Source organism: Pteronotus mesoamericanus, unplaced genomic scaffold (genome assembly GCF_021234165.1).
Source record: "Pteronotus mesoamericanus isolate MK-2021 breed Mesoamerican mustached bat unplaced genomic scaffold, CSHL_Meso_final contig_101, whole genome shotgun sequence".
Classification (NCBI taxonomy): domain Eukaryota; kingdom Metazoa; phylum Chordata; class Mammalia; order Chiroptera; family Mormoopidae; genus Pteronotus; species Pteronotus mesoamericanus.
The window spans coordinates 16,884,038-16,911,110 of NW_026555001.1; the positions used below are offsets into that span (position 1 = coordinate 16,884,038).

The 27,073-nt window shown below is 48.8% G+C and overlaps 1 protein-coding gene across 3 annotated transcripts in view; it reads right to left on the bottom strand.

Moving 5' to 3' along the window:
• EFR3B (EFR3 homolog B) overlaps positions 1 to 25,921 on the bottom strand; it is a 77,668-nt gene extending 51,747 nt beyond the window's left edge. For all 3 annotated transcript variants that reach the window (XM_054568971.1, XM_054568965.1, XM_054568959.1), the window contains exon 1: positions 25,727 to 25,921. In XM_054568971.1, the coding sequence (XP_054424946.1) occupies positions 25,727 to 25,733 (7 nt within the window). In that variant the 5' untranslated portion in view covers positions 25,734 to 25,921. The remainder of the gene's footprint in view (positions 1 to 25,726) is intronic.
• Between the last annotated feature and the right edge of the window lie 1,152 nt (positions 25,922 to 27,073).

Below are 27,073 nucleotides of genomic sequence, written 5' to 3' on the forward strand. Positions count from 1 at the left end.
TTGCTCTGCCTGCCTGATCCCGTTACCTCAACTAATCTGTGCTAAGCATTAGGCTGAGCACTTTACAAATATTTCAGATGACATTCATAACAACCACTAAGGTGCTACTATTGTTCTCATTTGACAGTAAAGAAGCAGGATCAGGCCCTGGCTGGGAGCCTCAGCTGGTTGGAGCATCATCTTGTACACCAAAGGGTTGCAGTTTCAATTCCCGGTCAGGGCACAGACCTAGGTTGCAGGTTCGATCCTGGTTGGGTGTGTAGGGGAGACAACCAATTGGTGTTTCTCTCTCACATCTATTTTTCTCTCTGCTGCTCCCTGCCCCCCACCATTACCCTCTTTCTCAAATAAATAAACATATCCTCCAGTGAGGATTAAAAAAAAAAAAAGGCAGAATCAGAGAGGTTAAGTGCGCTGCCCAAAGTCACACAGCACCTACCTCTCTACCATGAAGTTCCTCTAATTCTCCCATCATTTCCTTCAAAATATGTCCTCAACAATGTCTTAGATTCATCCTGTGCTCTCCTTGGCCACCATCACTAGGACATTTCTTTGACACTTGAGATCCAGTCCTTGTAAATGCCACTTGGTCAGTCTCCTTGCTTCAATTCATTCTATATGTAGTTTCTTTTTTTAATTTAATTTAATTTAATTTATTTATTTGTATTGTTGTTCTATTACAGTTGTCCCAATTTCCCCTATTGCCCCCCCCGACCCTGGCCCCCAGCTCCGGCAGTCAATCCCGCGCACTCTGTTGTCCTTGACTTGGTTCAATTTGCTTCGCAGTCAAGCAGTTAAGGTGGCTCGCCATCACGTTAAATGTCAGCCCTTCGACTTAGTATTCAACAGGAGATGCCCCGTAAAAGTGGGGGAGGAGGGGTTGTGGCCTTCCTCTGCCATGGCTGGGCCTCGCGCTCATGCCCTGTCCCCTGGGACAGCCCTTGTCCCACAGCCAGAGGCCACAGCAGAGTGAGGGCGAGAGGGCTGGGAGGTGGGAGGAGGAGCGGACAGGGCTGGGGGGAGGGGGGGCAGGGTCTGCAGCCGTGGAGAGTCCCAAAGCTGCAGATAACAGGATGCTCAGGCGTCAGGGACAGGGCAGACACTAGAGATGGTAAAGGGGCAGGAGGGTCAGAGCCACGGAGCTGGGGCCTTGAAATCGTCACACCAGGGGCCCCCCAGACCCTGGCACCTGCTGAGTCCTTCTTGGAAGCCCTCCAGTTAATAACCAGCCCCCACAACCAACCCTAGGCATCACTTGCCCCAGCCCCCAGCTGCCTCCTGCATGCACTTAGCACCACATCATCCCCCACCTCATCCTGTAAGCCTTCCACCACTGTGCCTCAGGCTAAGTTATTTCAGTGACTCATGTATTTTCTCCCTCAGGTAAACTGTAAATTCTTCAGGTCTCGTTTCCTTCTGACCTTGGTGCAGCACCCCGCGCACAGCAGGACCCAAGGAAAGGGGCATGAGGTGTGATGTCTTTGATCAGCGTGAGGCCCAGGGAAGGCACCTCCTCTCCTAGCCTTTGGTTTCCTTTTTATAAACATCAATGCCATTATCCTCATTTGCTAGGAAAAACGCCTTTTTGCTCAAAATAGTTCCTATTTATTTTCTTAACGACAATCCCCTTGTAGAGGCAAAGGTTGGATTTGATCATCTCTCTACCAAAGCAAACTGAATTCTTTTAAAACAATTTACAATAAAATCTAACCCAGGGCCAACGGCACAGACACCCTTTTCAAATGAATTGGAGGAAACAGAACAAAGTTCAGAGAGAAAGGGGTGCCAGACTCGAGTGCCTCCGATGAGACCAGGCCTCCTGTCCAGCTGATGTTGACTAAACCTCGGTAGTTTGCACTGTACTTGCTGGGTAGGGCAAGGAAGAAGAGGAAGTTAAAGATATATAGGTTCTGACATCAAAAAACTTAGTCTCTATTGAGGACACAAGACCAACACACACATTTAAAGTTGATGTCGCCTCACAGTGAGAGTAGGGAGTCCATACAGCTTAAGAAATCTCTGGGAGTTCGATGAGTCCAGGAAGGCTTCCTGGAAGAGGCAAGACCTGAGCTGATCTCTTGGGGTGTAGTCAGCTGGTAAGTACTGGCCAATCCATGAAAGCAAAAATCAACAGCCTTTCAAAGGGGAAAAATTTAAGAAAACGAAAAAGGTTCCCTTTTCTCTTTTTCCCTACTTCTGATTATTAAAAGGAATACATGCTCATGTATAAGTCTGTAAAATAAGAAAAAATAAAAATGAATGTAAATATCAATTATAATCACACTATTCATGATGATTAAAATTTTAGTGCATTTGTTCTAGTTTTTGTTTCTAGGTTTAGGCATATTTTTAAAATATATGCATAAAACTGGGATCATCCAATATAGTGTTAAAACCTATTTTCTTCTTATACTGTGAGCATGTATCTTCTCACTATATATTTTTCAGAACCTCACTTTCAAGGCTACTTACTTTTCCATCTTTTGCCCAGACGCTGATTTGTTTAATCACTTCCCATTGCTACTTCCAATTTTTCATTATTCTGAACGATGTGGCGATTAGCCCTTGGTAATTAAAGCCGGGAGTCACACAGGGAGAGCCCAGTGTGGTTTCTGTGGCGACACAGAAGTCAAACGGCGCCGTGTGGCAGTGGCACTGCAGTGCCGGGGGGCGTCTGCAGGACCAGGGCCCATGTCTCCTTGTCTGGGCGAGATTCGGGATTGAAGAGACCAAGAGGAAACGCTGAGGAAAACGCGTCTGGGGAAGGAGGCAGAGTCCACGTTTCCAGACAGGTTTTATTGGAAGTGGAATTAAACAGCAGCTGAGTTCCCCCCCGGGGAGACAGCTGGGCCGGCGTCTGTCTGAATTTGCAGACAGACCGGTGGCTGTCAGACGCCTGACCTCTCGGAGCCCTGCGCGCTCCCGATGCGCTCCCTGCCCTCCAGCCGCTCTTGGGTATCTCATTGCCACCTTCGTGGAGGATGGGGACATAAAAAGAGAGAAAAGTGTCCAATTGATTTAAGGTCAGGGCTTCAATTCTTTCCTAACTGTAAGCTTCCCTGGGCTTTGGTAAAACTCTTAAAGCGAGTCATAGATAAAAATAAACAGGATGTTACTCCATTCCTTGTCTCTAGAACCACCAAGAGCAGGGAAAAAAGTGTACCCCCCACCCCCCCCACTGCTGATTTCAGAAGCCAGGCAGGCTGGCTTCCCACGCCGCCGCCCGCAAGTGCCAGCTCCCCCAAGCTGTGCGAACTCAGGCACGGCATCCAAGCCTCTCTGCCTCAGGCTACTCGCCTGTGACACGGAAATAACAGGACCTACTTCACAGGGCTGTGGTGCAGATAAGTTAACACAAGAGAGTGTTTAGAACTGTTCTTGGCATATAAGCCAAGTCAAAAATGAGTGGCTACTATCATCATTGATGTTACGACGATAATTATGAAAATCTCTTTCCCAACTTAGGCAAGAGAAGGTAGGATAGAATAAAATGGAATTTCAGAGCAAGAATGGCCCATAAAGTCTTTTGGTTTTATTTTATACTTGGAGTGTGGAGCACAACAGCTGTTGGGAAATCAGAGGTAGCCAGACATCACCCCTTGGAGGCCCGAGGGGAAAACTCCCAGTAGAAACAAACTGGAGGGGCATCATTGTCAGGAGCCGCAGCGCGTTTTTTGAGCTTGTCTGGGCCAGGTGCTATGCTAACTGGTTCATCTGCCTTCGGCCATTTAATCTTCACAAAAAGTCTGTGAGGTGGATACAATTATCCCTGTTTTACGGGTTGGCACCAAACCTCGGCTTTTGTCCAATATGGTGACTTGCAGAAATTAAAACACTGAGGTGTCTGCCTTCAAAGACCTTACGTGGTTGATAGGTAAAAATAGAAGTGAAAATGTATTCCACAGGAATGTGGCACATGTCATCAGGATCACACTAATTAAGTGTTACGCGCACACAGAGTGGGATTGCTGAGGTAACTGGAGATGGGATGGGAAGGTGTCAGAGGAGACTAATTTTGAACATTATTTAAAAGAGAAGGATTGTACGGAATTGTGAGGAAAAGAGGGCTTGCCATGTAGCAAGAGGGTGGAGAGAAAGCGCTGACACTCTCTGAATGCCTATTAGATTCTGTGCCGAGCTCAGGCACTTTGCACTTTTACAATAGCCCATGAGGTTATTTTCAGATGAGAAAACCAAAGCTCAGAGAGGTTAGTTAATTTGCCCAAGATCACACAGGGAGCGAAGAGCAAGTTCAGGAACAGAGCGAGAGAGGCCCTCTAACTTCAGAGCAATGATGTCAAAAGATTTGAAGTGGAGTATATATCAAAGCAGGGGTATCATGAAAATGTGCTCAAGTTGGAAAAGATACTTTCTAAAATGGATCTTATTTAAGTTATATGTAGCTGATGATGAAATCTGAATCAGCTCTGTGGATTGTACCAATGTCAATTTCTTGGTATTGATACTAAACTATAGTTATGAAGATGTTAACATGGGGGGAGGCTGGGGGAAGGGTACACAGGCTCTGCCTGAACATTTCTGTGTAACTCCCTATGAATCAATATTTCAAAATAAGAAGTTTTTTAAACGTTGGCATATAACAAAGGCATAGACACTTCCTTCGAGTGGAAGCGGTAACAGGCGGAAAACGTTAACAGTTCTCTGATGGGCTTGCGGGGGCAAAGAGCCTTTCCCAACGCCCCTTTGAGTGGCCAGCCAGCCGGTTGGCTGTGTACAGGGTAGGGCAGAAGTAGGTTCACAGTTGTCCCCATAGAAAAGAATACATTAACTAATAACACACCCTGGCGTGGCTCAGTGGATTAAGTGCCAGACTTCAAACTGAAAGGTCACAGGTTTGAATCCCGATCAGAGCACATGCCTGGGTTCCAGGCCTGGCCCCCAACTGGGTGCCTGCAAGAGGCAACTAATCAATGTTTCTCTCCCTCCTTTCCCCTCTCTCTAAAAATAAATAAATAAAATCTTTAAAATAAATAAATAATAACACAAAAATAAACTTTCTGTTTTGCATCCTCACAGCTGTAAACCTACTTTTTCTCATCCCCGTGCACTGAGCACCTACTGTGGCGCCCAGTGTGCGAAGGGCTGCCCGGGGATCCAAAGCATTAACAAGACTCGGGTCTGGCTTTCAGGGCTTTAATGGTCTAGGTGGAAAGAAAAGGCGAAATCAATAAATAAAACAGAAACAGGCCTGGGTAGGCTGATGTTTCTCCCGGGAAGTTTTGCATGTTATACTGGCTCAAAGGAGAGAGCATGTTGCTCAGGGCGAGTTGGTGAAGGCAGGTCCTGGGAGGATGTGGGCTGAACAGGCACGCACTCCATAGGCGAAGCGTATGATCATGTAGATACGGTTGAGCTTTAGAATTAAGCCAAACTGGGACCATGAGCTCTGCGACCTCAGACAGGTCATTCAAGCCCTATGTGGGTTTTCTCGCCTGTGGGAGATGAACAAAGCACCTAGCATGAGCTGGCACACAGTAGGTGCTCCATAAATGTGAGCTCTCTGGGCCCTTCACCCTATTTTCATAAGCATTTCTCCTGTTGCTGAACTGTCACCATAATGACCATTTTAACTTAAATTTCCAGGGGGAAGATCTGTAACGACCTACGGATCCTTTTTCCTGTTATTTGACATTTAACTTGTTTACATGTTCATGCTATTAAAAGTAATGTTGGAATGACAGTGTGTACGTCACAGCATTTTTCACTTTCTGAATTATCTCCTTAGGATAGGCTTCCAGAAAATGAGTCAAAAAGTAGGAATATTTTTAAGACTCAAGAGTGGGAATTGCCTCCTCGGGGACAGGAAATGCAGAGGATGACCAAACAGCATCAGTGCTGAGGCCTCAGAAGCTCAGCCGCGGGGCGAGGGCTCAGCCTTTACCTTCCAGCTGACGGGGAGTGATGCGAGGGTTGCTGGAAAGGAGATGTGAGAAGTTGAGAAGGGTGTATTAAGAAGCCCAGTCAAGAGTAATCTGGCAGTTGAATTGGAGTTTAGAGAGAACGGAAGTGGAAAGTCCACCAAGAGAAGGAGCAGGGACCAAAGCAGAGAAAAAAGAATGGCCAGAGTAGGCGGCAGCCAAAGAGAAGAGACAGGGAGGGCTATGGGCCGCACCTGAGTAAGGACACCCTGCAGCTGTGACAGCACAGAGAGGGAGGGGAGGCCCAAAGCTTAGAATCAGTGACGACAACAGGGCCCGCACCCCTACCCCCAATGGCACGTCGCTAGCCACGCTGGTCCTGGAAACTGGAGTAGAGTCCCCTCCCGCCCCCCGGCCGCCCCCAACCATGGGATGACAGCATCAGCGACATCCCATCACCACAGTGAGGCGTGAGGTTTGAGATCAGACCGAGAAAGGAGGCGAGTGGGGGCCAGAGTCTGAAAACTGCCCAGTGAAACCAATGCCAACGCGGACGACAAATCGGGAGGGAGGACGATGGAGGGAGCCTTCCAGCAGCCGCGCGCTGTTTCTCAGAGGTCCATTCATCGTAAACCCAGGGTTCACTCCCATCGAGGTGTCTGTAAACAAAGGAACTTGGTGTGAAACTTCGCCAGCTGGCCGAAATGCATCTGAATAAATTAAGTGCAGACCTCGCTGGCAGGCCTCTGAAGAGTAGGTGACATCATGGAAAAATTCCGCGGGTGGCGTGTGTCATGAGAAGGGTCTGCACTGAACTCCACCTGCAGCACGCCCCGGACTGCGGAAAGGAGGTGTCAGAGGGGGCGGGGCGTGTGCGGAAAAGAAAACAGCCTGGCCCCCTCCCACCCCCGAGGACAAAACAGCAGCCGGCTGTCTCCTCTGTTTTAATTTCTACAGATGCTGGATCGATAGTTCCAATTTCCCCCCAGTTTGGCCTGTCTGGAAACCTGATTAGCAGGGCCTGTGCCCGCTGAGCTGCTGTTCTCACGTCCACTCCTTTCTCCTTCACTTCCTTCCGGGACAGTGGCCCGTTCCCAGCCCCGGCTGTGGGGGACATGTCTAATTAAGAGGATGCTGTTACCTGCTATGCGCCACTCCATTTTCAATCCCACCTCTGCTATCCCTAACTCCTCCGAGGCTGAATTTTAAAATCGCCACTGGGAAAACACTTGGTATGGAATCTTTAATAATTTTTATTTCGACATGCTTTGACATTAGGGCGGAGGGTGGGGCTCTGGATAAGATTGACTGTGGCCCCCAGAGGCGGACACTGGCTTCTCTTCTCACCTTAATTTATAGCGACTCCTGGCCATTCCTGAGCCCGGAGTCTTCTTTGCATCATTCAGAAAGTGGCTCTGGTACAGATCATGCCACGAATTTTTGTTTTACTCATTGTGCAGCACCCAGCAACAAATGCTAGCCAATACCCGGGCCTTTAAACCCTGTTATCTTTATTTGTGCCCCAGGATAGGTAGAATGAATGTGGTTTGAGAAATCTAACTTAAAAATGAGGCGCGGAACATTCCAGGTTTTCCTCAAGCCTGCACTGAACTCAGCTTGCAGACGAGGCTGCCTGCGTCTGTCTTCTTCAAATTGTTATTAATGTCTCAGCATTTTCAGAGCTCATCACACAGCCTGTGTGATTCAAATCTAGGTTTCAGCTTCTCTGCACCGGGAGTGAAAACAAAGGTCAGGGGAGAACACGGCTGCCAGTTTCTGACAAAATAATAACAGTTCCCCGGGACCACCCCAGATATGGGGGCTCGTGCGTCACGTCAGTCCCGATCTCCCGTGCGTCCTGGAGGAGAACCGGACCTGGGCGGACCTGGGAGAACCACGGCGGGGCAGGGGCGGGGGGTGCAGAGGTTGGGGAGCATATGGATCCCTTCCCTCCCCTAGATTCAGAAATTCCTCTCACAGTGTGTGCAATTGCTCATATGCACAGAGAAGCGGGTCAGAATGGGTCGGTGGCTTTGTTTGGAAACACCCTATGTTCATCCACAGGGGACTGTCTAGACAAACCAGGGAGCCTCCTGCAATGGACACTACGCAGCAGCTGGAACAAAGAAAACAGAGCTATGAGCGCAGCCCTGGACAGCTCTCCGAACGTGTCATCCATTAAAAAGGAGGCCGCAGAAGATGTCCGGCATGGTACCACTTGCGTGGAACACTCGCAGGCCAAAGGAACTCAGCGTATGTGTAAATATGTGTATAAAACAGCCTGCAAATGCACAAAGACTGATAAAGATACAGGGTGCAGGGTTATCAATGGTCACATCCAGTGTGGGAACTAGAGCTGGGATCCTAGGGGCAAGGGGACGAGCCAGCCACGGTGGTAGCCACTAGTCACCTCTCGTTACTTAATTCAATAAAATACGAAATGTCATACTTCCTCAGGCGCACTAACCACACTTTATGTGTTCAGCAGCCATGCGTGGCTAATGGCCACCCTGTTGGACACACAGACATAGGACATTGGCATCCATGTAGAAAGTTCTCTTGGACAGCTCTGACTTAGAGCTTCAGGTTTTATTTTCATTTCCTCCCCCAACAAAAATGTTTTATGGATTACTCATTTAATTTAAAAGTAATACACTTTTGAATGTTTCTGCTATTTTCTCTTCAGGATAAAATGCCTCACAAAACTTCATGAGAGTAATGCACTGTTCAAGGTTTGGGATCCAAGAGTTGAAAACACACACACGCACACTGTCTTCTGTGCCTGCCCAGCTTGGGCCTCGCTGGAGATGATTCAAGACCCAGGAGTCATTTCATTTGTTCACACACACGTACACACCTGCCACACACATGCATTGAGTACATTAGAAGAGGAAAAATAATAGAACGCACAGTCCCCGTCCCCTCAGGTATGTGCTCAAGCAGCCGTAACAAAAGGAAGTACAAGTGCTTCTGGAGCCAGCATGCTGGGACTTCAGAGGGCGGAGGTGCCATTTCAGTTGAGATGCTTTCCAATAGAGGCAGGGCACAGATAATATGTTGACAAAGAAGAGAAGGGAGGGCATGCCAGGCAGTGGGAACAGGATGAGCAAAGGCTCAGAGGAGCCAAGAACAAGGGCACACGTGGAGAGAAGTCAGTGGGCCAGTGGCGCAGGCAGTGGGAGGCAAGCTGGAGCACTAGGGAGGGGCCCCGTGGTGAAATACCCCCGGTGCCAGGCCAAGAGGGAGAACTGTCCTTATGCTAAATAACAGCCACTATCACCTTCTACTGTGCCTTAGAACGTGTGAGGAATCTGCTGCCAGTGGATGGACAGAGGGAGCACACCCTGCCCGCTCAACAGGCCGCTGAGGATGGGGCTATCCTGGCACAGGAGTAGGACCCTGAACCAGAACTGCCCGCCTGCAGCGTGACAAACACAGGGGAGGCCCCCTGGGGGGACGTGCAACACGGGCAGGCAGGGCAGAGGCAGCCCCAGCCCCAGTGGAGTGGTGGGAAGTGACAAGGTACATCAGAAGGAGAGCAGAGTCTTCTGATTGGTGTCTCACCTGTCCCAGAGCCGAGCGATGACAGCAGGAGTCAGAGTTAGAGAACCAGGGATGTGACGTGCCAAACGCGGGCTAATCTCAGCCCCTCTGCCTCCCTCCACACATGGAAGTCACCAAAGAGAGTTGACTGCTGAAGGGCAAGTGGAGGGGCTTTCTAGAGGAGGCATTTAGAGACAAGGGAATGGCAAGACCTCGTAGTATCTGCACAGAGAGGGGTAAAAGAAGGCCCACGGAAAGGTGAGACCCAGGGGGCATGTGTCGCAGCAGTCTGAGGGGAGGTGGGTGCCAGAAGGTAGAAAGGGTCAGGAGGGGATAAAAAAAGTGATGGGAAATGAGAAGAAGGTGAAGGCATAGGCAGGGCCGCCAGGCTGGTGGCCTTCTGGGCAGGGTTTCAGTACAGAGGTGACCTGGAAATCCAAAACTGTGTGGGTTGAGTGGGGAATGACGACTAAGGGAGGAGGAGAGGCGTAGGCTCACCTTCAGTGACTGCTTGTTTAGAAGCAGCATAAAATATTACATGAATCATTTATTTAACAAAGAAGGTCAGGCTTGGCTTGGCTTGGCATCAGCTGCGGGGGACACATTGCTTTGAGCGGCGCAGGTCCCTGGGCTGGGGTGGTCCTGACACCCTTGGCTTCACGTGTGACCTTAGGACCCTGGATATCTTTTGTAGCTTTGATGATAGAATTAGCATGAACAAAATACAGTTAGTATTTAATTTTATAATTTCATCCATACTCGCTGTATAAACATTGTGTATCAGCTTAAGTAGCGTTTTGGTTACCTTTATGGAAGGAAGTGCTTTGCTGGCCTTGCAAGCCCAAGGGAATCACAGTAAATGAGAGCAGGAGGGGAACTTAATGCTTCTGTGTGTATCTCTGAAGGGTGTTCTGAGCTCAGGGTGGGAATTTACTCATCCAAAATTCACGCATCGTAATACCTACTACTCGGTATACCAAAGCATTCGACCTTTGTGTTAAGTACACATGAACTGTGGGAAAATGAAGCCTTCCAACAAACACTTCCTGCCTGCAAAGAGCTGGCAGCACAGACGGCAACCTCCATCACATGGAAACCAGAATGGGTTAGAAATGGGCCTGGAGATTTGGTGTAAGTTTGGAGCTAAAACTAGAAATCAGGGCTCAGGATTTACAGCACATATATGCTTTCTCCATTCCCACAATTTGTCCGGTTTGTGGTCGCCAGGCAGCCTATAAAAAGCAGGGTTACTCACCTCCAGGTTTCCAAATGAACACACAGTATCAAATATAGAAACCAGAAGAAGCTTCATTGTGATGGAGCCAAACTGATTCAGAGCAAGTGCGAGAGCTTTAAATACACAGACGAATAGACAGATTTAAACCGCAGACTCTTAAAGACTAAGAATCCAAGATCAATCATTCAAAAGTCCAAATCTATAATCAGAGAGTCTGTCACAGCACGAGCGGCGGTCACAGGGCACAAAACAGGCACCGTGCCCAGAGCTGCTAAAACACAAAGCCAGGCCCAGGGTGGTCGTGGCACCCGGGGGAAATGTCAGAGGCAACACTTTTGAACCTCGAAACAGAATCAAGAGCAAGCACCAGAATTCAGCAAGACTGTAAAATGAATGCTCGGTTGAGCCACACGAAAAATGCCAAGTAAGCAGCAGGCCAGGCCCAGCAAAGACCCATTTTTACAGAAGCTGTTCTAGGGCGCATGGGCGTCCTGGGGGTACCTGCAGGAGGAAGGAAGTCCCTCCCGCAGACTGCCCACTGCAAGGAGCAAACCACAGGCGGAGCAAGGACGCTGCAGAAAGCAGCAAAGCTGAGTGGGTCTCCAACAGCAGAAACCCAGCTGGAAGGGACAGCTCCTTAAAAGCCTCTGAGCAAGAAGTGGAGAAGGCTTCCTCCGAAGCCGATCCTTAGGGCTCTGTGACAGCTACGTTGCCATTTAAAAGGCTCTGTTGATAGTAAAACATGCATTTTTGACCTCTCCTATTAATAACAACACGAGCTAACATTAAGCTCTCATTATGCGTCGGGCACCATTAAGAGGTTGGAATGCATTATTTTATACACTCCTTCCACTGATACTGACGTGGAGTCTATAGTTCCATTTTATAGATGAGGGCGATGAGGCTGAGCTCAGTCAAATGACTTGTCTACACTCACACAACTGTTCCATAGGAGAGCTGGGATTCAAACCCATGTCTGTCAGCATCCAGGGTCTTCACACTTGACCCCTGGGTGACAAAGGAGACACTGAGATTTACCCACTTCACTGTGCCACTAGAAAAAGAAAATCCCTTTTTAGCCAGGGAGATAGATATAGGTCTTCGTGCAGAAATGTCCCAGCCAGCACGTCAGTAAGAAACAGGTGAAGACCGAGGCCATTAAAGGCTGTGCGCTCCTAGGAGAACAACATCCCCATGGGCCGCGTGGAAGCCCCAGGAGGAAACAGGAAACGAGAAAATCAGTCCTGCACACACGGCCCTGCTCAGCCTTCGGCCCCGCCCATGCTGGTGCTGAGACAGTGCTGCAGGCCTGCTGAAGCCCAGCTTTGTTCTGTCCTCGAAGGTCCCATTAGAGTCAGCAGTGCCTCGCAGGCCTTACCCCAGATGGCCCCCTGCCCGCTGCCCTGCGGCATCACCGCCGACCGGCTGGACTTCCCGGGTCAGCTTCCTCTGCTCTCTGCTCAGCACACACGTCGTCTGGCAGCCTGCGCCCCTGACCAGGTGCTCTCCCTGACACTGTCACCGGGGGGGCTGGGGACCATCCTGGGCAAGAGCTCTGGTGCCGGCTGGCACAGGTCCTGGGCTGTCTTCTAGCCCTCTGCCTGCCAGTGACGCAAAACAGGCCGGCCATTGTTTGCAGGCATGTTTTCTTCTTTTCCTGGGTTTCCTATTGTCTTTATTGCAAAAATAATTAACACACAATAAATGCACAGACCTTAAGTGTTCAGTGGCTTGAGTCCTGACAACTGTTTCTATACTGTGCGGCACTGCCCAGGCAAGACAAAGGACACTGTGGTCCCCTCAGGACGCTCCCCTTTCCGGGCACCCCTCATCCAGCCACTCCGTAATTTCTCATTTCTATCCTCACAGATTGGTTTTTGCATGCCCGCCTGCACAGGCATTTCTACAACATACTTGGAAGATTCCAGATATCTGTTTGCAGGTCTTTGCTGGTGAAAATCACTTTTAATGAGGTTTATTTATGTTCTGCCATTGCAATACATGTTCACTATACCAAATGCAAAAAATATAAAATACTTTTTAAAAGAAAATTTGAAAATCACCTGTGGTCCTATCATCCAGAAATAACCAGTTTGTGTTCTAGAGGGTTCCTTTCAGGGCTCATAGACAGGCAATAAGTATGTTGACATTGTTGTGCAGTGATCGCCACTGTTCATCTCCAAACCTGGGTCCCTGGTGTGGCATTACTAGCTTTTTTGTGGATAAATGAAGCTTTGCTGCTGCTCACCGCAGAGCAGGCCATTTAGCATTACTCATGTGTGAGGGAGCTCAGTCCAACATCAACCTGCAGTTCAGGGCGCCCGCTCCTGTGGTTCAGCTGGGGCCAATGCCCGAATTCACAGTTTACTTTCTTTTGCGGAAAATGTTCTGCGTGCCTCTGCGCACTGGCAGTCACGCGGGCCTCTCCTGGTACCTCGGTTTCACTGCTCAGAAGGGTAATGGCCACTCCTTGAGATGCAACCCTCCAATGCCATTAACTCAGACCAACCACGCCCTAGCCTTCGAATTCGATCGTTCCTCCAGCCACCTTCACAAAATGCAATGGGCAGGCATGCCCTCGATCTTAGTGATAGTTTTCTTTCTTCACCCAAAATGGCATTTTAATGACATTCTTAATTTGAGTTGGAGCTTTCCAGAAATCCGAAGACTATAATGATGTCAGTTTTGGGGTCTCCTTTTATATATACTAAGTCGTCAGCCTGGCCTGATGTAAGTCATTGATAAAAGCTGTGATCACTTCTGGCAAGAGTGTGTGTGTTGTGTGTGTATGTGGGTGAAAACTTTTTAAAAATTGTGGTCACATACACATAACATAAAATTTACCATTTTAAATATTTTAAGAGTACAATTCAGTGCCATTGAGTAATTCACATTGTTGTGCAACAATCTCCACTATTCACCCCCGCAACTCTTTTTCATCTTGCAAACTGAGACTCTGTCCGCACTAAACAACCACTCCCATCCCCCGTCTCCTCAGCTCCTGGCAACCTCTATTCTACTTTCTGTCTCTGTGAATTTGACTAATCTAGGCACCTGCTATTAGTGGAATCCTACAATATTTGTCCTTTTGAGACTGGTTTATTTAACTTAGCAAAATGTCTGCAGGGTTCATCCATGTTTAAGGCTGAATAATATTCAATTGTACATACATACTACATTTCATCCATCTACCTGTTGATAGGCACTTGGGTTGTACCCACTTTGGGGAATTACTGGATCATCTGGAAATTGTATTTTTAATAGTTTTAGTAACTGCCATACTGTTTTCCATAATGGCCGCACCATTTTACATTCCAAGCAATACACACGGGTTCCAATTTCTCCACATCTTGCCAACAGTGGTTATTTTCTGATTTTTTGATACTAATCATCCTAATGGGTTTGAAGTGATATAACATTGTGGTTTTGAAGTGATAGAGCATTGTGGTTTTGATTTGTGTTTCCCTAATAACAGATGATGTTGAGCATTTTTCATGTGCTTGTTGGCCATTTGTATATCTTCTTTAAAGAAAGATCTATTCAAGTTCTTTACCCATTTTTAAATCAAGTTTTTTTTTTTTGTCATTGTTCAGTTGTAGGCATTCTTTACATATTTTAGATAATAATCCTCTCTCAGATATATGATTGCAAATATTTTCTCCCGTTCTGTGGGCGGCCTTTCCACTCTGCTTATAGTATTCTTTGGTGCACGAAAATTTTAAAGTTTGATGCAGTCCAATTAATAAGGATGTTTTAAATAAGAGCCCCGATGGAATAGAAGAGAATAAACAGGCCTGATTCTTTGCTTGGCTAATGCCACTTCATGAGATGGGTGACCTTGGACAAGGCATTTAACTTCTTTGAACTTTATTGTCACTATCTGAAAATGGGAGAGGGAATAGCAACACCTACTGCACCAGATTGTTGTGGGATTTGAATATAGGTAAAGCAAGAATTGTAGCACCCGGCACACAGCTCTCATCCACGCCTCGCCTGGCATGCTTGTCAGCGCCCCTCATCCCACTGCGCACGACCCCAGGATGTATACTGTTCAAATTAACAAATGCGTCACGATCTTCATCTTATCGATGAGGAAATGGTTGCATAGCCAGGTTACATAAAGAACCTGTGATCGCCTACAATAGCACCCAGATCTTTTGAAAACCCCTACGGTGGGTACAGCCCCCGCCCCTGCTCTCTTACCCACGGGGCAGACCTGTCACTCTAAACCCTTAAGAGGCCATCCCATCCAGCTCTCCCAAAGTGTGGAGGGCGAGAGGGGAGCCGAGGGAGGTGGAGGATCTTGCCCAAGTTCACACAGCAACTGAGCCTGAGTCAGCCCTGAGGGCCTTCTCTCCCTCTCAGTGCAGAGCGGAGGTCGCTGAAACAGCAGAAGAGAAGCCTTGTACCCTGTTCAGCCCCGCCCACTCCTCTCCAGAACACTCAGCCCCGTTCTTCCCCGACAGCTTGTCTGAGGGAGACAGCACATTCCTAGCAGTTCCATCGATCCTCTTTTCCTTGGGGTGAAACTTCTCGAGACAGTCGGATGTGTTCACTGAATTTACCAGCCACTGGTCCCAGGGCTGCCAGTGGAAGAAGCAGGCACTTTCAGGAGTTTGGTGGAAGCTAGAAAGACTCTAATGCTTTTTTCCTCTTCTACTCTGTCTATATATAACCCTCGACTAAGGTCAGCATCCCTGCATTTGCGCCTGGTGCCCCTACATGCCAACCAGCCTGCAGACTGAAGGCGCCCGGGGCTGAACAGTGGTTGATCCAGGAACACTCTGGCCAGGGGCTTCCACGCAATGAGAACCAGATATTTCATTGCTTTTGCCTCAAAGGACCTTTTCTTCTTTCTCATTTGGTAAAAAAAAAAAAAATAATAATGTACAACACAAGTGATAGGAATTGAAATCAAATATAAGATTTACCTATAATTGTTGCACTAAGTGACCTTCCTTTTCAAAGAAAAAGGTTGTGGTGTTTATTCCGAGCTCCACAAACCAAGGAGGACATAGGTGCGAATAATTCTCTACCTGCCTTAACATCTCAGTGGGTAGGCCAAGTGGCTCTTTCTCCCAACTAACGCCATCAAAATCTGAAGGAAAAGTCAAATGGTTATATTCCGGCATATTCTTTATTCTATGCAGAAGTATAATCAATGCGGGAAGGCACCATAAGATGATGAAACATTGCAATTGTCACTGCAGGCTTCTTTCTGAAATCTCAGCCCACTACCATTGGCACCCTGGAAACAGGGCTGCTAAGTTTGTACATATAGATGTGTGACTGACACTTAAACTATTTTATCATTTAATGCAAACATTTTAGCTCTCACTACATACCCAAGATCTCCGCAAGATGCTAGGAAACCAAAGATGATTAAGATAGAGGTTGTGTCCTCAAGAGGTTCACAGATCTAGTGTATAAGGAAATAAATGACATTCAGTGAGACAAATAAATGATAAAAATAACCTCAAAGTATAAGATACAGTGGGGATACAAAGAAGGCTTGGCAGGAGGCGGCGGCGCCCTGGGCTCTTCCAGCATCCCTTCTGCACCCCTCTGCTGCGGGAGCATCCTTCCAGCACAAGGAGTGAGATGCGAGGAGGGGCTGGAAATGCATCGTTTTATTGCAAGGAACACCTTTCTAAGAGATCTTGCTCTGGTAATGTAGGGATTCTTCTTCACACAATTTATAAATGTTACTTCAAGTGTTACCCACCTAAAAAGAAAGTTGGGGCATGGAGAGAAGGCTTCCTGGATAGTTATGGTGAAGCCTGGGGCTCTTTCCAGCTAAGAATCTTAACACTCTTGATTCCTGGATGCTTGAATTTATCTGGGTCCTTCTGCAGGGTAATAAGAAAGTTAGCCTTTGAACCCAGAAATCCCAATGCTCAGATTCATAGTCAGACCACAGGATGTGCATTAGGGCTTTGGGCTTAGAAGTCCATATGGGTGTCTGACAGCCATATTCCTGAATGTGATGCTACAAATAACCTATGTCAAATCTACTAAAATATTTGGAATTCTCCTCTTGCAGTGAGATCTGTTATTTGGCATAAGACACATGGAATTGTCATCATCAGGTACAAAAGTAGGGTTTTAATCTCACACGGGGCTCTGTGAACACATGCGTAGGAGACAATGGAGAGACTGGACTTCAACCAGCTGCGTGATGTTAGGCAAATTATTGGACTTCTGTTAACTCTTGTGTCCTCAGCTCAACCACAGAAATAACAACATCTACCCCCAAAGGGTTGTTCTGACTTGAGGCAATGGGTTGAATGACATGGAACAAGCATTGCTAAATTTTAGTGATGCATAAGGGTTTAGGCTGGTTGAAGACGTCACGTCTTATTTCACCAAAGACGTCACATCTGTCCTCTTTGCATCTAAGAGATTTTTTTCCTCTTCCTGGTGCAGGGATGGGAGGGACACAGTCATGGACCGCCAATCTGCATGCAGATGGTCCTCTAGGAGACAAGAAAGTGCTGGGCACTGTCAGCATGGCGGGTGTCCCCTGGCACGGGCCCCCCAGCGGGCCGCCTTCACAGAGGCGGGTGCCCAGCTCAGCCACGCTGCAGCAGCTCTCTGCTCCTTCATTCCTGTCAACAGACCCTGTGTCTAAGGAGGTTGACAAACACAGTCTAAATATGACATACCCGTCCTTGTATGCAGCAATTGTCACTATTTCTGGAGAGGGCATGGTGGCCATGCCCCAGAAGCATACATAAACATTGCTCGGATGGTAATGATATCACCTTTCCTAGGTACAGGGTTTCATAATATAAATAAATACATGTACAAAAATATTATCTTATTTGACCCCTCACTACGCAAGGCAGACTAGCTGTCCCCACTTTACAGGGAAGAGAATGGGCTCAGAGAGAGACGGACTCATTGTCCAGGGGCCTGTGGCTAGAAAGTAGCCGTCTGGGAATCGGACCGCTGTCGCTCTCTCACATACACAGCCCAGTCCTAACCCCAGCTCCTAGAGGCAGTGAGCGGATCGCCGCAGCCACACAGGCTGGACCTGAAGAGGCAGGGAAGAGGTTTTAATTCACAGCCGAACTATCGGAGAAGCAGAGCTCCTCCAGCTAGGGACGATCCCCAGTCTCCACTCTTCTCTGGGCCTCGCACGGACCAGGGAGCACCCCTTTAGGAATGTGGCCACCCAGGCATGCGTGTATGCGTGTGGCCGTTGATGTGACAGCCCGTCTGCCTGCCTCTCCCTCACTCTCTGAAACGTACGCTCGCGCTTCCTTGTTCTTCGTGCCATCTCTGGCTCCTGCATTCCGTCCTCCACCCTCGCCTACCCACTGTCTCCTATTAATCTCTCCTCATTTAGGTCCCCAAGGCTCTTTCCAGAGTCCTTTCTCTGTCTGACAAAGCAAAAACAACAATAAAGGAAGAGGGAAGGGTCGCAAAAGGCAGAGGCTCCAACCAGAAGTGATAGCTCCCAGCCACCCTGTTGACGGGCCTGGGACCCTAAAGAAGGCTTGTTGCCCTCAGCTCAGCCGTGTCTTCTACACGCTCCTGCTCTTCCCAAATTAACGTGCCAGGCTGTGAGGCACGGTGAGCCCTGCAAAAGAAAAACCTGTATTCTCTGGAACATTTAGAATATTCTAGGGACAGCGGGTGTGAGAGGGAGGGCAAGTCCACACCCTGGAGCGAGGACGCCTAGGTTCAAATCCTAGGGCAGGGTGCTCAACCTGCCAGTGCCTCTGTTTTCTCATTTCCATAATGAAAATAATTATCCCTAACTCATAGAATTGGAGGAAGGTTAAATCAGTTAATACATAAAAAGTGCTTAGAATACAGCTTATAGAATACATAGTAGTGCCCAATGGATGGAAGCTAAGATAATAGTAATTGTATTGTTCTTCATGACACATGCAAAGCCAAAATATGCAGAGGGTCAGAAGTTATAAAGAGGTAAATTTTTAGTTGATCTCTAACTCCGCATTCATCCATTCATCAAGGTTTCTGAGTACCTCCTCTGTCCCAGGCAGCGCCCTGGGCCCTCAAGATGCCTCAGGGAACAAGAGAGATGAGTTCCCTGCTTTCACGGGGGCTGGAGGTTAGTGGGAACGAGGACAAGAGAACCGTGAGAAGTGCAGAGAGCTAAAATAAGGCACGTGAAGGAGAGTGACTGGACGGCCACCCTCGATTACGAAGGTAGGAGCAGCTTCTCCAGAAAACCCGTAGAAGACACAGTCATTGAGGAAGGAGAAATGACAGCCACAGCTGCGAAGGGACCAGAGCCTGGGAGTCCTGGCTCATGGCAAAGCAGGCAGGGAGCCCAGAGCAGAGCCCGTGGCAATTTCCAAGTGAGGAATCAGAACCCACAAACGCATTTGGACCAATCTTCATACTCTACAAACTGGTACAGAGCAGATTGCGGGAACTATATTTTTAAAAGAAAAACCTAATTTAGACCAACATTTATAAAATACTCCTCTTTTAGGAGGAACTCAGGGAGGAATTTCTGTCAGCTCTTAGCATCTCAAAAAGCTGTATTTGTCCTCAGTAACTGCATTTAAAAAAAATTTTTTATAGATGCTATGAGACTTGCAAATGACTTTCTCCCTCTTTTGGGGGCCTATAGGAAGCTCAAAGATGAATTTTCAGCAGGACCTGCTGGTAGGCATTTTTTCCTGAAATAACTTTATTCTTGGCTTTATTTTTTTCTCTTTTACTCATAGATTTTCTTTGATTTGATCCCTTTATTTATTGTAGCACAGATGTGTAGGTAAAATATATGCCCCAAATCCTCTTTAAAACAAGTTAGATTATAATAAATTTACAGCTCTTAGTAATCTAGCACTTATTTCAAAATATACCATTTTCTATACTTGCTTATATAACCCACATTTAATGCGCCATTGGAATTTTTTTTGTTTCAATTCACCTTATCCCACATCCCCATCTCTTCCACCCACCCAAACCTACTGCTTTTTTCTTTTCTTTTCTTTTTTCTTTCTTTCTTTCTTTCTTTCTTTCTTTCTTTCTTTCTTTCTTTCTTTCTTTCTTTCTTTCTTTCTTTCTTTCTTTCTTTCGTGTGTGTGCGTGCGTGTGTGTGTGTGTGTGTGTGTGTGTGTGTTTTCCTTGTTAAAGGAGCAAGCTTCTTCCTCTGCATATGCACAATTGTCCGTGGTCCAAAGATTTCTCACTGCTTGGGCCCCCGCATGCAGGGCTGGTATCGCTCCCTCTTCTTCACTTCCGCAGCGTTCCCCGCCGCACCTGCATTCTGCACAGTGCCCCAGCTTCATTTCCCTGAAACGTCAATGGAGCAAATCGGCCCTTTGACAGTTTAAAATCTTCAGAGACTCCTACTGCTCACAGGGATACGGGAAATCTCCTTGTCCTGATATATCTCCTTCTCCATCACATAATTCTCCAGCTAAACTCTGCCCAAACCCAGGCCGCTCCCTCCCCTGACTACGCTTGGACAGGTCCTCTCTTTCCCCACCTGCGTGCACTTCCACTGCGGCCCCACCTGGCGCGCCGTCTCTCCCATCCTGGCCCAGCTCAGGACCCTGCACAGCTCTCCCCCGCGGCCCTCCCAGACAGGCCCACCTCACAGCCGTCCCTTCAAGGCGTTACTGGCTGACCCTCACTTGATGAGTTACTCCATCCTGCCTTGCACTACTGTGCAATTTTACTGAACCTATCTGTGTATCATTTACATTTTTTGCACATTTTACAACCTGCTTGCCCACTGAAATTGTAATCCTCTTGGTGGAAAGGACTTGTATACATGTTCGTGTCCCCCATGATGTTCTATGCACTATCATATATAGCTCGCACTCCACAAATACTTGATAGTTTATGTCCAGTTCCCTTCAAAACACAAAATATAAAGCAAATGACAGGCAAATAGTTAAATGCCCTCAAGAAATAAAGCTCTCATGATAATTCACTGAAATGCAAATTGTTAAAAAAAAAAAACAGGAAGTGCTTAACTTCACTAGTAAGAAAGAATACAAGTTAAAATTATTAGTTTTCCTATCAGATTAGCAAAGATTAGGAAAATATCTCAATATGTAGTGCTTTTAAGAGTACAGGATATAGGATTCTTCTAACTGCTAGTGGGGGTGTAACTGATACAAACAGAAAGCAATTTGACAATATATAACAAATCTTTAATATGTTTATAAATCTTGATCTGCCCATATGGCTACAAACTAGGGAAATATTCCAAAATTTAGAGAAAGCTTTGGGTACCAGGTACTCTTCCCAGGGTTATAATATCGAATCTTTATGTATGGCCTAATGTACAATAAAGAAATTATACATCTATTCAGTGGACAGTTATATAGTCATTAAAAATGGCAGCCAACAAGTTTTGACTACCTTGGGGGGAAGGCTTATATTCCAATGTTAAGTAGAAAAAATAGAATACAAAATTATGTAAAATGAATATTTCCAACCACATAAACAAATGCATGGAAGGAAAGATATCAAAACAGTAAAAGCAGTTATACTTGTTTGTAGTTTATTGTGTTTTCCAGATTTTCTGGAAGGATTGAATACTACCAGGAAAAAAAAAAAGATGCTTTGTAAATTAAATGTTCCTTCTGTCTGTTACAAGAAACAGTTTTCCAAGCACTGACATAAGTTTATTTTTATTTTTGCCCTTTAAAAAAAATTAAGAAACAGAGAGGAAAGAGAAAGTTGAAGAAACGGAAGGGGACAGTGGGAGCAGCTCTCCCATCCTGATTAATCTCTGCCATGAGTTGGACACTGTCGCCTTTGTAGAGCCAGGGAAAGGGCCAGGTCCAAGGTCCCGTGAGGGCAGAGCCAGTCCGCGGGCTCCCGCGGCTCCTCACCATCATGCCTGAGTTAACACAGACAGGACCCCAACAGAAAGGCAGGAAAGGGCAAAAGCAGGCGAGCACAGAATGTTAGTGGTAATTTATATAATACTTCATAAATGGTCGGTTTTAGTGGGTAGGATTCTGGATGGCTTTTCCCCCCTACTCTCCTTTCTAGATATTCTCTAAGGCAATATCAACTTTTTATTTTTATTTGTGTGCAAGAAGAAAACTGCAACTGTTTGAATTCATTGAACTGTGAGCAGCAAGAGAGAGAAAACAGGTTCTACTCTCCCAGCCTCCTTCTAACAGTAAAAAGCTGGGGAGTGCAGGGAGGGCGAGGAGGTTGGGGTGAGTGTGCCTGCGTGCGTGCGTGCGTGCGTGCGTGTGTGTGCATGTGTGTGCGTGTGTGTGTGTGTGTGTGGCTGTGGGAGGAGCAGCAGGACCTATGGAACTTTCTGCAGGGGTCAGCCTTTGCACCTCAGGGAGTAGGCCCACCCTGCAGTTTCGCCACATCATCCACAACAGTCACACCACACACGTGCGCTCTGCGAGGCACACTCACAGCATGTTGTATACCATTGCCATTTTTCCTGCAGTCAGCACTCTCTGTCACAAAGCAGGAGGAAATACATTTGCTGGGGATGAGGCAGCACCTATAGGTGAGCGAGACTCATCAGAGCTGCTTTTGTTTTAGTGGGACCCAGCCACGCAGGCTGTGGTTTTGGGGAAATCCTTTCCAATCCCCGACTTGGCTGGCAGGTCCAATGCTGGAGGGCAGCACGTCTCAGACAGCCCCGCCTCACCTCGGCAGGCAAGCGGGGCGCTCCTCGGCAGGCCCAGCATGGCTCCCTCCCAGGAGAGAGGAATACAGAAGCTTCTAGTTCTGCAACTCCACCACAATGAAAGACAAATGGGAACCCATTCTTGCACAGAATTTGCCCACAATCTTCCTACCTCCCGTGCTTTTATTTTTCCAGGTCCCTTGTCAATCTGCATTCATAGGTATAACCAAGACTGTGGGAAGTCACCTGCGTCCTTTTGGACAGCCATTTCCAGAAAAGGACTGGGATTTAGAAATGAGTGAGTGGTAAGGAGGCAGCTGAGCTGAGTTTGGTGGCTGGAGTGGCTAGCTAGGTCAACGGGATTTGTGTGTTTGAGGTGGAGTGGGAGGTGACGCAAGCAGGTATCTTTAGAGCTGGCAGAGAAGAGAGAAGGGTAGAGACCCTAGGCCGCCCGAAGGGGCCAGGCTCTGGAGCAGTCTGTCTTGCGCGTGCAGAACCTCTTTGGAGGCACTGCCAGAGCCAGTGCCAGACTTTGAGGCTCACAACCAACCTGGGAGGGAGAGACATGTCTCGCCATTTTCTCCTGAGATATTCCAAGAGACGACCCATTTGCCTAAGGTCACATACCCAGGACCTGGCTCTTGGATTGAGATTGGGGGCCCCTGGTCAAGGGTTCTTTCTGTCCCAGAGAGCACTGTGTCCTCCAGCAAAGATAAGCGGCACTTATTCCACCCAAAACAGAAGGAAACAAAAATGGAGGAGACCGAAGACACAGGAAGACTGAGTCACTGGAGCAGAAGTAAGGTGAGGAGGGGTGAAGAGGGGAGATGAGATCCGTCCAGGATCACTGAGGGGCAGCGGGGTGGAGACCAGAGTGAGATTACATGAATTCATGATAGAGCAAGTCACCAAGGGGGGTAGTCAAGGGGTCACCGTTACCTACAGCTCTTAGGTGACTTTTGGCTCTACATGGGGGTGGTGGGGCCGGGGTGGGCGGACTCGCTGCTCATCAGTTAATAAAATCCATGGTGGCATTTTCCTAATGAGACTTCACCCAAGGCATTGGGTAGGGCGGGGAGGGCGGGGGCGGGGGGGCGAGGTACACAGATCGAGGAGGCCCCAGCTTGCATCTTGCACTGTTCTACCTAACCATGTTACCTCAGACAATGTACTGAGAAAATAAGAACGAAATATAAGAAGTCTGTGATTCTATGCCTTTCCAATCTCCCTATCCACATCTTTATTCATTACGCTACCGACTTCTGGGGAAATAATTATTACAAGTATCACACGGGCCTTTTCATTTCATGGAAGTCAAGAAAATACTAAAATTCAGGCTGATGAGCCCCCCTCCATTGGAGAGCGGGCTCCCTCTCCCACCTCCAACGGCAAGACCGCGCTCTAAGCGAGACACAGTAATGATCTCCCAGCGGGCACCCGTGTGACTTTTCTTGCTGCAGGCAATTGCCCAGAGGATTCCCTCTATAATCTTTCTATGAGTCATTCAGGGGTAAGTATCATCTCTGTTTGCCTCTGGAGGGGAGAAAAAAAACGTATTATAAAAGAGAAATAAAACTCTGCATGTATCTGAAAATAGCACCCAGATATGTTGGATTCTCAGTTCCCTTTTCTGTACCACCCAGCTCCCCCTGGACTTGCTTCATGCAGGGAGGCAGACTGGGACCCCGACGCTCACATATGAAGCTGACTGAGACTAAGCCCCGCAAAGTGGCCCTGCCGAACTACAGTTCCTAATTCTCACCCAGTCTGATGGGCCTTTTCATCCTAACTCCTTCCCCACTGCAGGTGTCCCTGCAGTCACATGCTTTTGTCAAGTGACCTGCAGCTTCAGGCTGCACACTCTGCAGAAAAGAAGAGGGGGAAAAACAAAGAAAATACAGCTCTCTCCTGGGAGCCTTACAATCTCCTAGCTTATGAAACAGCAGCCTCGTTACCTTCCACTAGAGTGGCCACGACCAGCAGAAGAGGCTCGGAGGTCAACCTCACCTCCCACCCTACTGCCCCCTCAGATCCATCCAAGAGAAACCATACTTGCTGAGGGGACTTCCTGATGTCTTGACCTGGTTCAGAAATGCAGATGTATTACCAACTGGGTAGAGAAGGATACCAGTTAAAAGGTGTATGTTCTCTCTCTCCCTCTCTCTCTCTCCAGTGAGGCCCACTGATTGCTGAGCCTATGCACCAAGCTCTCAGCTCTTTCTGCCTCCAACAAAGTTTGTGACTCATAGTCTGTTTGCAGAGTGAGGCAGCTCAGCAGCCTCAGTGATGGGTTAAATCGGGAATGCACTCTTCTCCCAACACTCACCCCTCAGGTGCGCCCGGAGCCCCTACCTGGCAGTGGAGATGGGAGGTGAGAACTACTCCAGTTCTGGCCTGAGAAGACCTGTCAGAATCTGGGCTCTGATGGTTTTAGTCCATCTGGATCCTCTCCTGCCCCTGCCCCCCACCACTGCCTTCTGTATACCTCTCTCTCTCTCTCTCTCTCTCTCTCTCTCTCACACACACACACACACACACACACACACACACACACACACGGCAGTTCAGAGCGTCTGATGCTCTGTAATGCAGTTGATTTCTAGTGCTCTGGATCTCCAGTGCTCCGCACTTTAGAGCTGCAATGTGGGACCCAAACTGCTTTTTTTTTTTCTTTTTCTTTACCCACACTGCCTCCAAAACCAGAGGAATTCTTGGCCAATGTTAAAGAAGGCCAGTGCATCGTGAGGGTCTGGCTAACTGTTGCACATCAGTTGAGGGGATGGTGGTGGAAGAAGGCAAGAGAGGTCAGGGGAAAGCCAAAAGGTGGCTACCCGGAGCTGCGCTGCGCCCTCACCAACGTCTCCCTCCTCTGTCACTGCGGAGGGCCAATCTGGAAGTTAGGGAACCTGGGTCCCACGAGCGGCAGGGACAGGCAGAAGGCACATCCATCCAGGGGGCGACGAGACGAGGCTCCCAGGACCGGCTGGCTCCCCAACCCTCTGCGCCGCCTCCCACCCACATCCTCGCAACCGGGCAGAAGGCGAGCAGCGAGCGTTCCCCCTGCAATCCGAGACCGGCTTCCCGCAGAAAACTCCGCAGCACCACCCGCTTTTGTTAATTCTGCAAATACTGTCACACATGAGCACCTCTCAGCCGCTCAGCTCCAAGGGAAACCCGCTTTCCCCAGAGCCCAGCGCTCCGGCTCACCCAAGCCCCCGCCCCACGACGGACCAACGCCCACCGCCCCAGTGCCTGCAAACCACCGGCTCGGAGGACTCCCAGGACCCCAGGGTCCCGGCCCTGAGCATCTTTGTCCTCTCAGCACAGACGCGCGCGCACAGAGCGACAGAAAGAGCCCGGCCAGGCTCCGAGCCCGCGCCCCGTGGCCTCCCCGGGGCCCCGCGGGGGGACAATGGTCCGCGTCCTGCAAGTTTGCGAGGCGAGAGGCAGAGCCCTCCTTACCGTACATCTCCGCGGTGCGAGCGCCTCCCGCGAGGCCGCGTCGCCGCGTCGCCTGCAGCCAGCCCCCGGCGGCGCCTGCCTTTCATTCACACCCGGCGGCGGATGGCGGCGGCCGGCGGAGGCCGGAGGCGGGAGGGCCGAAGCCAGGAGCCGCGCGCCCAGTCCACTACCAGGCTGAGCGCCGCCGGCCTCCGCTCTGGCTTCTGGGCTGGGCGGTGCCGAGAGGGGCGGGGCTATGCTAATGAGACGTCCCCCCCCTGCGGCTCGGCCACTGCCAGGCCGCCGACCCTCTCCCGGCCCCGCCCCGCCCCAGGCAAATTCCCGCCCCCAGCCGGCCTCCCACAAACCCAAATCCCCAGGTACGGGGCGGCGGAGTTTCTAGCTGCAGCGGTTTCTTGCGGGAGTCGCCCACCCGAACTCTCTGCTCCTGTTGGGATGCTCAGGCCTTCACCCCGTTGACCCGAGGGCCCCAGGGGCGCTGGATGCTGTAGGTCTATTCCGCCCCTGGATTTCTCCACTATTCGTAGGTGAGCCAGGGGTGATAGGAAGACGAAGTGGGAAATAACCCTGATCCCCTTTTCCCCACCCCGCTCCCTTAGCCGAGCCCCGTTCTCTAATTAAGCCTTCAACTGTGCCCCTCCCAGCCTCTCTGACCAGGTGATTGCTAACAAACAGCGTTCTTCCTGGGCCAGGAACGCAGGAAATGCACCCTACCCCACCCCTCAGGTGCTGCAGGGGGTCAGCTTGCTTTTTCTCTCACCAGATATTTACGTGTCCAGAACTCTCTCCACCTGTGCCCCAGGGCAGGCTGCTCCTTCTTCCTGACCATGTGAGAAACAAGTCCAAAGGGACAGAAGGCTCACGGGCACACTCTGAAGACATCTCCCAGCCCAGCTGGCGCCTCCCTGAGGCTTCTCACCCAGCCTCCTCTACGTTTTACACAGTCACCTTTCCATATCCACTCCTCGGTTTCTCCTCTCGCCCCACCGTTGAGGTTTCTACAAGAAGTTGAGGAGGGGAGATGTAAATATCTCCGTTTTAAAGAAGAGGAAACAGGCCGTGAGAGTTTGGTTTGTGCTCTTTCTTCTAGGTACACCAAGCTGTGTGTCTGTAGGCCAGTCATCTTCCCTCTGTGACCTCAGTTTCCTGCAGGACTGTTGGGAAATTGATATAAAACTTACATGAGAGTACACAGTGGGCATTCCCATATGTGTTGTTTTCCCTTCCTCACCCAAGGGAAGGAGAGAGCCAGGAGGAGAGTCCAGATTGCTGGATTCTTGGAAAAGTGGTCTCTCTGTTATACCCCAAACCCATGTTTCGTGTTTCTCTCTCTCCTCACCCTCCCTT